Consider the following 13,856-nt stretch of genomic DNA (forward strand, 5'->3'; position numbering starts at 1 on the left):
TGACATTCTCAGGATGATGCTCAGAGGTCTTCTACAATCCCTTTACTTTCTTCATAGATTAAGTTTTTATTATTGTTTGTCCTTTGTTTTCAGAGGACCATGATATCAGGGAGGAGATGCCATGCCATATAAGTGAGTTGGATTAATTGAGGCAGGACTGTGCAAAGTCACAGCCTCACTTTTTCCTTCAGAGTCCTCTGGGTTCAGTGGCAAAATGTAGATCAGGAAGACTGGAGCTGGATCTAGACATAGGAGAGATGAAGGGTAGGAGAGAAAAGGAAAAAGGAAGGGAGAAACTTATTTTGCTAAAAACTCAAAACAGCTCATAAAGACTAGGTGACATTCTCAGCATGATGCTCAGAGGTCTTCTACAATCCCTTTACTTTCTTCCCTTCTAATCTTGGCTGCATTGGTTTTGTTTGTACAAAACATTTTTAATTTAATATAATCCAAATTATCCATTTTGTATTTCATAATGTTCTCTAATTCTTCTTTGGCCGTAAATTCCTTCTTTCTCCACAAATCTAAGAGGTAGACTATCCCTTGTTCTCCTAATTTGCTTATAATATTACTCTTTATGTCTAAATTATGAACTCTCTTTCTTCTTATAAATTGCTAAATCTTCCTTTTGAAAATTAGCCTCTTGACCTGATATTTGTGGAAATATGTGTAGAAGAATTGCACTTGTTTAACATATATTGGATTACTTGCCATCTAGAGCAAGGGGTGGGGGAAGGGAAGGAAAAAATTTGGAACATAAAGTTTTGCAAGGATGAATGTTGAAAATTATCCATGCGTGTATTTTGAAAATAAAAAGCTTTGATTTAAAAAAAAAGAAGAAGAAGAAGAAGAAGAAAATTAGCTAGTTTTCAGCAGGCTTTGCCTCTTGATTTGGGATGGTCTAATACTCCAAATTTTTTTTTAGATACCTTATGATACCAGCCAAAAACTCAATATATTTTTTGGGTTCAGCTCCTGTACCCCAACATACCTGTCTTCCTGCATTTCCTCCAGCATTGCTTCCCATTCTCATTATTTGTCATCTTTGCTAGTTTGCTGGGTATGAGATGAAATCCCAGGATTTTTTGTTTTATTTTGAATTTCCCTTATTACTGATTTGGGTTTGCAGTTCTTTTGAGAATAGTTCACATCCTTTGACCACTTATCTTTGATGTGGAGCTGAAACTTGTAGGAGCCCTTCCTTGCTTCATTTGTCAATTATGGAGTAGAATTTTAATTGAATCCATCTTTTTTCTCATTTTCACACTAAAAAAGGCCAGATTCCTAGAACTGTCTTGTAAGCATATCTAAAGGCATACTCAACTCTTCCTATCCCATATTACTCCAACTCCCTTAGACATAGGCATGTGAGTTTGTTTTGGAAGAGAACTCTCCCTAACTTCTTAACTCTAGATCCTGCTTTTCCTTTCCCCCCAACCTTTAAAAGGCCCTTTTCAGCCCTCTAGGGGAGGGAGTTAGGGGAGAAGGAAGGGAGGGAGAAAAAAAATAGATAAAAAGCCCTTTTCACACATATCCCATTGCAAAAATGATTTATGATTTTGCCAGTGATGAGTCATTTCATGTCAATAAAGGACTCTTGTGATTATAATAATGCCTAATATGGATTTTTCATATTTCAAACCACACTTCTACGACCTACTTCTTCATGTGCACGTGCATGTACATGTATATGCTAACATTTAAATAGCTCTTAGTATCTGCTAAGGATTTTAAGTTATCTCATTTGATTCTCACAATAACCCTGGGAAGTAAGTACACTTATTAGCCTCATTTTACAGACAAAGATACTGAGCGAAAAGGTTATGTAATATGCCCAAGGTCATACAGTCAGACTTTGAACCCAGGTCTTCCTGATTCTAGGTCTGGCATACTATTAACTTAAACTATACCACTTAGCTACCCCAGATATAGATAGATTAGATTATATCGATAAATGTATATATGTGTGTGTGTGTGTATACATACATCCATATATATATATATATATATATATATATACATACATACACACACACACATATATATATATAATGTACATACATATGTGTATATATAGTGTTTATCTTGGATACTAAGCCTTTATCAGAGAAATTTGATACAAACTTTTTTCCCATTCAACTACTACCTTTTTAGATTCATGTTATCTATTTCATAAGTAGGTTCAAGTATTCTTTTTTTTATATTTTTTTGCAATTGAATTTATCTGTTACTTAGTTAAGAATGTCTCTCTTACCCATACTTAGTTTGGTTTACTATCAGTTTATTTATTTATAGTATGATTTTTGGTTCCATTTTGGATTTATTATGGAATATGACAGGTTATTGGTCTAGGCTTAATTTTTTTCCAAATTACTTTTCAATTTTCCCAGTAGTTTTTATCAAAATTAAGTAAAATTTCCTAAATAATTCATGTTTTCCAGTTTATTGAATACTGGGTTACTGAATTTTATCATTTCTGATTCTTTCTTGCCTAGTTTGTTTTACCTACCTATGTAAGTTTAAAAAAATTTACTATTGAGTTTCCTTGTATAGGGCTACCAAAATGTTCAGGTTGTGGGGTACAGATTCTTCTGTACCAGCCCACCAAAATGGTGGGGTATCGGGTGATATCCCAAACTAAATAGGGATTATGGGCCAGTGTCATGAGTCATCTCAAAAGAATTTGTAGGCTTAGACATCCTCCAAATCAAGGGGCAAAAATTTTATTCCTGTTTCAAATGGGCTAGATCTTTAAAGGTTTCTCCCCTTTACCCCTCCACCCCACCTCCACCCCCGAGGCAATTGGGGTTAAGTGACTTGCTCAGAGTCACACAGCTAGGAAGTGTTAAGTGTCTGAGGTCATATTTGAACTCAGGTCCTCTTGACTTCAGGGCTAGTGCTCTATCCATTATGCCATCTAGGTGCCTCTTTAAAGGATTTTTAGTAAAGAAAGGGGTTTTATCAATTGACAAGGGGAAGACTGCCTCCTCCTGGCAGTAACCAGGAGGAAAATGTCTTTAAGGGGGAAGACATTACTTGAAAACACTTTAAAGTATTCTATTGTTGAAATTAATTAACAGTCATTTTTTTTCTTCTGAAACTTTAAAATAATCAAGCAACAGTACTAGATAGTTCTTTTTAACCTAGAGGAAAAAAAAATTTCCACACAACTTTAATATGTCAGATTCAGCCAAAAGCAAGTTTTAATGGCTTTATAAACCTCCCAGAACAGAGGATTGTAATGGAATTGCTGAGTAAGCCTTAACTGTATCCGTGTAAGTATGCTATGTTTTTATAATATTAACCCTAAAACCAAAAGGGGAAATCTTAAATCATGATGGAGGCCAAAGGATTGAACACAAATAGTAACTTTTAATTTTAAAAATTCCTTCCTAGCCAAAGTATTTGCATAAGTAACCATCACAAATAATATCTTTATAGAAGAATCCATAATATTTTGAAAGTAAAGTTGTTTTAGGTCCCAGAATCCCTTCATTTTTTGTAATTATCGTCATTATTCTTTTTTGAAAACTCCTGAATTTTTCTATAAGAAACTTAGCATTATGATAAATCCAGTGATATTTATATAATTTTGATTTGATCCCTTTCCTGAAATTAGTTTTAATTTTAAATAGGAATATGAGACATAATAAACACAGAACTGATAAAATCAAAGCATGAGGAGGGTTTTGTAGGATGCATGAGATTGAGAGAAAAAGGATTAAAAAGTACATAGAATGCATATTAGCCAACAACCATAGTGTCTATGGCCAAGCACTTAACAGATTCCCTAATCATTGCTCTGCTACTGCCTTTTTTTTTTTTAAGGTGTGACTTCATTGTAGTGGGAGGGAATAGTAGTAGTACCATGTTTCCCCGATAATAAGACACTTGTCTTATTAAATTTTTTTGGACAGAAAAACACCAGAGGGCTTATTTTCAGGGGAGGGCTTATTTTAATGAACATTAATGAAGAAGAAAAGTTCTTCTTTTATCCTCCATCATGCCCCCTCACTCCCACTTCCATACCGGATTTTTATGTTGTCCTGCCTCAGCTCTCCTCCGTGGCACTGCTCTCAATGGCGCCAGCAAGCAAATCACTGAGGAAGAACAGGATGATGCGCTCACTGCTGCAGCTCTGATTGGATGCAGCTCGGAGCGCGGCGTGCGTTTCATCAGGGGGCTGGAGGTGGGGGAAGGGTGGGGGATGTGCATACAGAGGGTACTGTAATGTAGCGTGTAGCGCAGGGGATCACCTTCACTACAGTAGCAATCTCAATAGGGCTTATTTTCGGGGGAGGGCTTATTTTGGGGATAGGTGTTATTATCGGGGAAACATGGTAGGTAGGCAGTAGGGTAGGCTACTATGTGTCAAATACTGGGCTAAGCACTTTGTGAGTATTATCTCATTTAATCTTCCACACTACCATTGGATTTTATATTATTATATGACATTCTTGTTTTATTATTGAAGAAACTAGGGGAAACAAGAGTTAAGTACTTGCCCTGGATCACACAAATAATATTTGAGGCCAGATTTGAACTCAAGTCTTCCTTATTCGAGGCCTAGCTATCTCTTCACTGTGTCATCTAGCTGTCTCTGAGTATTCCTTTCACTCTTTGTATCATTGATTTTCTAATGGAAATCATTAGAGAAACAGAACTTATGATAAGGAATTTTGTTTATTTTGAATGAAAATCATCGGAGAACCAAAATTTAAGATAAGGAATTTTGTTGTAACAAGTCAGGGCTTTAAATTGAATAAAATCTATTCAAGAATAACCACATTAATTACTTGAATTTTGTATTTTTAAAAGCAGATTTGCCTCCTAAATATGTTTGATTTATGGTGATAATAGAATTAATGTGTATTCACTAAGCATAGGCAAAACCAATACTATATGACAGAGAAATGCAAATCTAGCACTAAGATATTTACAGTGCTCAACCCAGGGAGGTAAGAGATAGGGCCAGATTAGTAAGAGTTGACAGTAAAATACTTTTTTTCATGTTTTTGTCTTATTTAGTAATTGCAATGGCTGCTACTGTGAACTTGGAACTTGATCCTATTTTTTTGAAAGCACTGGGCTTCTTACATTCAAAGAGTAAGGATTCTGCTGAAAAACTAAAAGCTCTGTTGGATGAATCTTTGGCAAGAGGCATAGATTCAAATCACCGTCCATCACAGAAGGTATGTATATGAGTTAAATAATTAGAGGGATTTTGTACAATGGAAGTAAAGACAGAGGTAAATAGAGTAAAAGCTTGAGGTATCTAGTGATTATTCCTTTGCTAACATGATTATTTCTCACAGCATGAAGAAATTAGATCTCTTTACATTTAAACCTAAGTTGAATTGTTAGACAAATTTAGAAGGTAAAAAAAACCCATCATTCTCATATTAAATGTAAATGAGAAAAGCTCTCATTTATCTAACTTTTGCAATTTTATTTATTAGCATGTCTGACAAAAAAAAAGGTGTTTTTTTTTCCCCTCTGAATTATAAGAACTATATCTATCTATCTATCTATCTATCTATCTATATATATATATATATTTTTTTTTGCCTTCCTTACTCCTAAAAGCCTTAGTTTATGGAATTAAAAAATTAAACAAAATGAAAGGAAAAGAATTTTGTTAGATAATAAAAAGGGCTAGAATTAAGGAAAGATTGCCAGCATGTTAAGACCTAGAGGAGCTCAACTATCCCACTATACCCCACTAGAACTTCAGAAGAAACAATGGTACAGAAAACCAAAGAGAAATAGTTGTAATCCAATATGTCCAATTTATTTAGAAATGGATTGCTAGAATCCTGTGGATGGTGTGAACAGAGATACCCAGGGAGGCAAGAGATAGGGTCAGATCAATGAATGCCTAAGCAAGAGGGCCCCCAGAACAGGCAGCCCACACAAAACCGCAGATATAGCCACAACAGAAGCTAGAACTCTGGAAGCAAAGCACTCAAGGTCTTTCAGGAACACAAGCCACAGTGTATGTTTAGGTCCTCATAGACTCAGAGCAAAAGGCAGAGCCAACTCTTGATTCAGAACTGTACAAGAGTAAGGACATAGAAGTAGTCACACCTATAGCTTATGGAGATTGACAAAACCTTGGAATTCTTGAAGAATACAAGGCCTTGTCTTAGCCTCCTTAGTAAGGACCAAACAAGGCCTGTTCACTCCACCCAAAAATATGGGATGGAACAAAATTGGACCTAGTTTAAAAAAAAACACAATCTAGAAATTGAAGCTGGAAATATGGGTAAATGGAGGAAAATGACAGAGGGAAGAAATATTGTGTGGATAGAGAAAACCAGCCTCAGAGAAATATATTGCTCTGTCCACAGACCTGCAAAAATGATATGAATAAAATGCAACATTAAAGGAGATAACAGCCAAAGGGGAAAGAACAAGAAGGAAAATAAATAGCTACAGTTAGTGGCAAATCTTATCCAGGAAATGAACTTACTGAAAATTAAAATGGTCCAAACAGAAAACCCTAATTCCTTGAATGAGTAAGAAATATTTCAGATGAAATCAAAAGATTAAAGAACAGAAGAAAATGTTTAAAATTTATAATACCGAAAAACACCAACCTAAAATAACAGGTCTCGAGAGAATCTAAGAATCATTAGGCTACTTGAAAACTGTGACCAAAACAGAAAAGCCTGAATCCCATAGTTCAAGAAATTATAAACAAAAATACCCAGATCTATTAGAAACAGAGGACAAAATGAAAATAAATGACCATGGTCATTTACAAAAAGCACACTAGAAACAAAAAGATTCACACTGAGTTAAAATAAGGGCTTGGATCAAAATCTATCATGCGTCAGCTGAATGCACAAAAGCAGATTTAACAGTTGTGCTTTTAGGTAAGGCAATAGTAAAAAGAGAGACAAGATAGAAGAAACAAACAGGGAATCTAAAGCCCCATGGATATCAATAATGTCATACCATATACCATAGCATACTTAAAGGACAAGTTAATTGGATTTCAGGAAAATAATGAAACTATGTTAGTTGGGGCCTTCAGTATATTCCTTTTGTATCTAGACAAGTCAAATCAAAAGTTTTTTTTTTTTTTAATTAAGAACTTCAAACTTAGAAATGTTAAGGATGATAAGTTTGGCAATTGCTGAAAACAAAAAAATACTTCATATATTTCTCAGCTCTATGTGGAACCTTTACAAAAATTAATCATGTTTTGTGGCAGAAAAGCTTTACAAGTAAATGCAAGAAAGCCAAAATACTAAACATATCTTTTACTGCTCAGAATGCAATAAAAATTATATTTAATAAAGGCCTATGTTGAAAGGATTTAGAATTAATTACATGCTAAATAATGGCATTCTAAAAAATGGTGGGTCAATAAGTTATAAATAGAAGGTTTTATGAAAGAAAATGACAACAATGTTTCATTAAAAAAAATAGAAAAGCAACAAATTTAAAATCTCAGCTAAATGTCAAAGTGAAAGTTCAAACAGATCGAACAAAAGACTTAACAAAATTAAAAACTTATTGAATTCAAAAATAAAATTAGGGTTCTTTTTAATTTTACAAAATAAAGAATTAGTCTCATAAAAAAAGGAAAACCAAATTGTATGAAAAATGAGAATTCATAACCATTAAAAGTGAAATTAAATTATCAGCAATTATTTTGCCCAATTATAATGCAATGTATTCTTCCAAATTTTGTATGATACAAACATGGTCTCAATATTAAAACCAAGGAGAAACAAAGGAAAGAATATAGTATGCCAATATCCCTAATGAACATTTATGTAAAAATAGTAAATAAAATATTAACAAAGAGGTAAAAATAGCATGTTAAAATGATTACATTCTATTACTTTGCTGGCTTTATACCTTCATTGCACAGAATTTAATAAAATATGTTAATGGCAAAATAAGAATCATGATTATATATGTTGTTCAGTCATTTCAGCCAAGTTCGACTCTTCAAGATTTTCTTGGCAAAGATACTGGTGTTATTTGTCATTTCCTTTTCCAGCTGATTTTGCAGATGGCAAAACTGAGGCAAACAAGGTTAAGTGACTTGTGTAGGGTCACACAGATAGTTTCTGAGGCAGGATTTAAATTCAGGTTTTCCTGATTCGAGGCTTAGCACTCTATTGTACAAACTGGCTACCCTGGATTATTTAATGATGTGCTAAAAAAATTACTTGACTAGATAAAATGTTTGTTTCCTTTTGAAACCCTGGAAAACAAAAGAATAAAAACAGCAAAGAGCATCTATCCAAAATCAAGTCAATGGGGAAAGACAGAGGTTGTCCTTTATTACCATTTTTGTTTATCATAGTGTCAAAAATATTAACTATAATAGTAAGATAGAAAAAAGAAGTTCAGAGAATAAATATATTAGCAGACTAGTACCATCACTTTTTCTATACATTTGTGATCTATTAATAGAACCCCAAAGAATCAGCTAAAATTAATATAAACAAATTTAGCAATGGTGTAGGATATAAAATAAATCCATATAAATAAACAGCATTTCTGTATATTCTCATCAGATCAAACAGGAAGAGAAAGAACCATTCTTTTCAGAATAATCTTGTTATGGTTTGGCACATACAAAAATACACACAAATATTTTAGGATCCATTGATCAAAACATAACATATGAATATAACTATCAAACACTATAAAGAAATAGACATAAAATTAGAAAAATGGTGATTGTTTATGGGTGACCATGCAAATATATTTAAGACAGTACTATTTAGATTGATATGTTTATTCAGCGTCATAAACTACCAAAAGAATCACTTAATAGTGATAGGGAAAGAAAAGTGAAATTCATCTGGTTGAACAAGATAAAGAATCTCAAGGTTAATTATAAAAAATATTGGTCAGAAAATGAGCCTAGTAATATCAGACAGAGCTCAGTTTGCACAATAAAGCAATAATCCTCAAAATGAGTTAGTGTTGATTAAAAAATAGAAGTCTCTCATTGGAACAGATTAGCAATAAAGTACTCACTACTTGACAAAAACTTCCAAGAAAGCATTCTGGCAGAAAATAGGGGGATAGCTTAGTACTTTATACTACTTTTTACTACATATATATATATGTAGATCAGCATTTCCTACTATATAAGCTCTAAACACATACGATTCTCTCTCCTAGGGCCCCTTCTTTTTCCCTCTCTTTTGTCTTGATTGGTGATCTCATCAGTTCCTATAAGTTCAACTATCATCTCAGTACTGGTGATAGTCAGATCAGTTCTGAAGTCTCTGCTGAAATATGGTTGGCCATCTACACCTGCCTCATGGGCATATCAGACAGGCCTTTCAAATCCAGTATGTCCAAAATGGAATCTCCCTATTATTGGTGAAGGTGCCATGATTCTCCCAGTCACATAGGCACAAAACTTCGATGTTATCCTTAGCTTCTCAGTTTTACTCTACATCCATTGCCATTGAGAACTAAATCTTTGTCGTAGGTTTCACTGATGAAGGTTTCATATCTATGTTTTATAAAAACTGCTTCATATTTATAAGGAAAAGAGCTATCCCTCAATTGGTAAATAGTCGAAAGATATGAAGAGCTAGTTTTCAGAGGAAGAAAACAAGCTATCATCAACTATGTGAACAAGTTCTGCAAATCACAAAAAATAAGAGAAATTAAAATTAAAGTGACACTCATCAGATAGGCAAAGATAAAAAAGAAAATGACATTTGTTGGAAGAATTGAAAGAAAAGAGTCATACTGTTGCACAGTTGGTAAAACTGATTTGCTCCAGCCATTTGAAGATTTTCAATTTGAAGTTTTCAAATTCAAAAAGAAATTTGAAACTACATGTACTCGCCCTCAAAGTCACTAAACTATGATAATAGTTTTACCATGATTATTACTGTTGATTATTGTCATAATCACAGTTAGGCCTATGTATCATTTATTTATCACTTGCTATTTGCCAGATACGTGCTAAATGCTTTACAATTATTATCTCAATTTGATCCTCTTAAAATTTTCAGAGTTAGTTGCTATCATTGTCCTTATTTTACAAATGAGAGAGCTGAGGCAGAGAAAGATTAAACTGACTTGACCAGAGTCACACGGCTATTAAGCATCTGATGCTATATTTGAATTTGAGCCTTCCATGTAAAGGGCTGAAACTCAGTAGATGCACTGGAATCAGAAAACCGAGTACTTAAGGCTAATTACTTATTGGACAATATTCTATTAGCATATGCTTGGAAAATGACCCTTCCCACTATTCTGTGCTGGCTCCATCTTTTGGTGTATACAGAAAATTGTAAGAGGGATTGGGGGGTGGAATAAGACAAGCCAGAGTCACTTTGGCTATGGATGAGTACGAGAGAGGTCATGAAAAGCTTGCATCCATTCCTTTCACTTCTCCCTGTAAAGACCAAGAACAAAGACCTAGGACTTTTGCTAATCCTGACTCCGGCTGATTCTAAGGCAACCAAGGTGCTAATTCGGTCTTCATATTCCAGACTCTAGGCCTAGTGCTTTATCCCTCTGAATCATTTCATTGCCTTGTAAGTCTTTTTGTGTAGCAATGGATGGAGCATCACCTCACTGCCCCAATAAAAAAAAACTTGAAAAGACTTAACAGCATGTGGGGCAGCTTAGTGGTATAATGGATAGAGTATTGGGCCTGAAATCAGAAAGATTTGTCTTCCCAAGTTCAGATCTGGCCTCAGACACTTACACAAGTGTTTTTCACTTACTTTCACTTTACACACAAGTGTAACACAAGTTACACAATTTTCTGTGACCTAGGCTTAATTATATTTGCCTCAGTTTCTTCAAATGTAAAATAAGATGAAGAAGGAACTTCAAACCACTTTAGTAGGTTTGCCATGAAATCTCCAAATGGTATCATGAGGACTCTGAAATGATTGAACAACAATTTCTTATGATTGCAATGACTACCGTGATTACCAAAACCTGATATTTGTAAGAAGTCAAGCCATTTTCTGATTGATAAATGGTCAAAGGATTTGAACAGACAATTTTTGGATGAAGAAATTGAAACTATTTGTAGTCATATGAAAAGGTGTTCCAAATTGTAGTGTTCTTTGTGGTTTTCTGGAGGCCTCTGGGCAGCCTTCCTTTCAGCAGAATAATCAGCACAAGAATAGCCAGATGGTAAAGTCCAAAGACTTTATTTTCTCCTTCACAATCTAGTTTCCTTGCCTGGGGCCTAGGCTAGCTTTCTTGAGAGTCTTTCAGACCAGCCTTGATCTCAGTGGGGGAAGTGCAGGCCAGATACCATGAGGCTGATGAAGATGGAATGAATCTGAGTCTAAGGCCTTATGCTTCAGCCTCCAGCCACCACAAAGGTGGATGATGGAATGAAAGTGTCTCTGCATCCCTTGGTCCCCCAGGATCCTGACTGAAGGTGGAATCGAATCTCGTCCAGTTCTTGCTGGCTGTTATGTACTCCATTTTTATAGGTGTGAATCTTGTAGAACTATATTAAATACTAAGCGCATGTACTGAACTAGAGAACTATTAAGCACCATGCTAAACTAGATAACCATTGTTTTTATCAATTCCACTGATGTAACACCTTGTAAGAATCCTTGTTTCAGAGTTCTGGCCCATAACACCAAATCGTTGTTGGTTAGAGAAATGCAAATTAAGACAGTTCTGAGATACCACCTGTCAGATTGGCTAAGATGACAGGAAAAGATAATGACGAATGTTGGAGGAGATATGGGAAAAAACTAGGACACTGATGTATTGTTGATGGAGTTGTGAATGGATCCAACCATTCTGGAGAGCAATTTGGAACTATACTAAAAAAGTTATCAAACTGTCCATGCCCTTTGATCCAGCAGTGTTACTACTGGGCTTATATCCCAAAGAGATGTTAAAGAAGGGAAAGGGACCCATATGTGCAGAAATGTTTGCCCTTTTTGTAGTGGCTAGAAACTGGAAACTGAAGGGATGCTCACTAGTTGGAGAATGGCTGAATAAATTGTGATAGATGAATGTTATGGAATATTATTGTTCTATAAGAAATGACCAGCAGGATGAATACGGAGAGGCTTGGAGAGACATACATGAACTGATGCTAAGTAAAATGAGCAAAATCAGGAGATCATTATATACTTCAACAACAATACTACATGATGATCAATTCTGATGGACGTATCTCTCTTCAACAATGAGAGGATTCAAATCAGTTCCAATTGATCTGTAATGAACAGAACCAGCTACACCCAGAGAAAGAACACTGGGAAATGAGTATGGGCCACAACATAACATTTCCACTCTTTCTGTTATTTGTTTTGTTTTTTCCTTCTCAGGCTATTTTTATCTTCTTTCAAAATCTGATTTTTCTTGTGCAACAAGATAATTCTATAAATATGTGTACATATATTGTATTTAACATATCTAACATGTATGGGACTACTTGCCATCTAGTGGAGGAGGTAGAGGGAGGAGGGGAAAAATTGAAACAGAAGTTTTTGCAAGGGTCAATGTTGAAAAATTGCCCATGCATATGTTTTGTATATAAAAAACTATAATTTTTTTTTTTTTAAAGTATCTACCATGTGCTAGGCACTGGAGATACAAAGAAAGATTAAAAAAAAAAAAAAAAAAGACATCCTGCCCACCTCTTGGCAGAAAGATGTTAGACTCAAGATATAGAATAAGATAAATTAAACATTTTCAGACAGGTTCTGTATGAAAATATTTTTCCTTACTATGCATATTTGTTACAAGGGTATTTTCTTTCCTCCCCTCCTCCCCCAATGGAGAGGATTGAAGGAAGCGAGAGGACTGGGCTAGAGTAGAAAAATAAAGAAAAAATGTCAGTGAAGTGCCTTTTTAAAATAAAAGCATATAAGAAAAAGAAGAAAGAAAATGATGTTGGAAGTTGGAGTTGATTTTATTATTGTTACATTTGAAAGAAGAAATATGCAGTTTCATGTATGATCTTTTTATTGTTGTTATTCTACTGTGTATGTGGAAATGCCCCTTTTATTTAGTGTCTAAGTTCAGGATAAAAAAATTTGCAAACACAAAAATAGACAGTATTCATAAACAATCGTCAAGACAATTTGAATTAAAGATGAACCCTCAAAACTTTGTAGCTTTTGCTACCAAACATTGCCAGAGTTGGTATCAGCATTTCATTTCTAGGCTTTCCTCAGTGACCCTCTGGAGTGCTCCTGTCACCTCATCCTCTTCCAGCTTTTGCTTTTTGTTGGACTTGATTTTGGAGAATCATCCTAGCATGAGTTTGATGGACAAAATATGAGGAAGACAGAGTTGTATGGTAGAATAATCTGTTATTGAACCTGAGTCAAAATTGTCAGAGCCAAGCTATTGTTCTTTCCCCTTTAACCTATCTCAGAGACTTAATTTTACTGCTACCCTTTTCTTTTTTTGTTTTCAATGATAACCTCTGCCCAGTGACTCCTGTTGAGGAGAGTTGAGCTCAAGTAAAACTTTTATACAAAACAAGCTTTATTAACAGCAGTTGTTCACTTTGCTAATTTGACCAGTTGAAAAAAAAATTGTTTTGTGTTCAAAAGATACTCAAAAGGATTCATTTAATTATAGTTCTCAGCTATAATTCCCATCACTATAACTTTATAAACTAGATGACTTGCCCTGGGATCGATGCCTTGTACTTAATTTCTTTTCTTGATTTAAAAGTTGAAACAGGAAGTAAAGCTTTGGGCTTAACAATGATTATATGTGAAAAGTACATGAATTTCTGAAATGTTATCTATGGAGCCAGAGAATTATAAAGGAATATTGCAGGATGTTCACTTTATAGGAAATACTGGAGGTTTACATCTGCCAGTTAATCAAATAAAATTCCATTAAGTAAAATA

The 13,856-nt window shown here is 34.5% G+C and overlaps 1 protein-coding gene and 1 long non-coding RNA gene across 2 annotated transcripts in view; both read left to right on the forward strand.

Annotated features, from left to right (window-relative positions):
• Positions 1 to 13,856, forward strand: part of LOC127542019 (uncharacterized) — a 236,787-nt gene that overhangs the window by 126,358 nt on the left and 96,573 nt on the right. The window lies entirely within an intron of this gene.
• Positions 1 to 13,856, forward strand: part of INTS12 (integrator complex subunit 12) — a 40,402-nt gene that overhangs the window by 5,198 nt on the left and 21,348 nt on the right. Inside the window, exon 2 of the mRNA XM_051967440.1 lies at positions 5,029 to 5,192. Within this exon, the coding sequence (XP_051823400.1) occupies positions 5,037 to 5,192 (156 nt within the window). The 5' untranslated portion in view covers positions 5,029 to 5,036. The remainder of the gene's footprint in view (positions 1 to 5,028; positions 5,193 to 13,856) is intronic.

This window comes from Antechinus flavipes, chromosome 6, assembly GCF_016432865.1.
Source record: "Antechinus flavipes isolate AdamAnt ecotype Samford, QLD, Australia chromosome 6, AdamAnt_v2, whole genome shotgun sequence".
Classification (NCBI taxonomy): domain Eukaryota; kingdom Metazoa; phylum Chordata; class Mammalia; order Dasyuromorphia; family Dasyuridae; genus Antechinus; species Antechinus flavipes.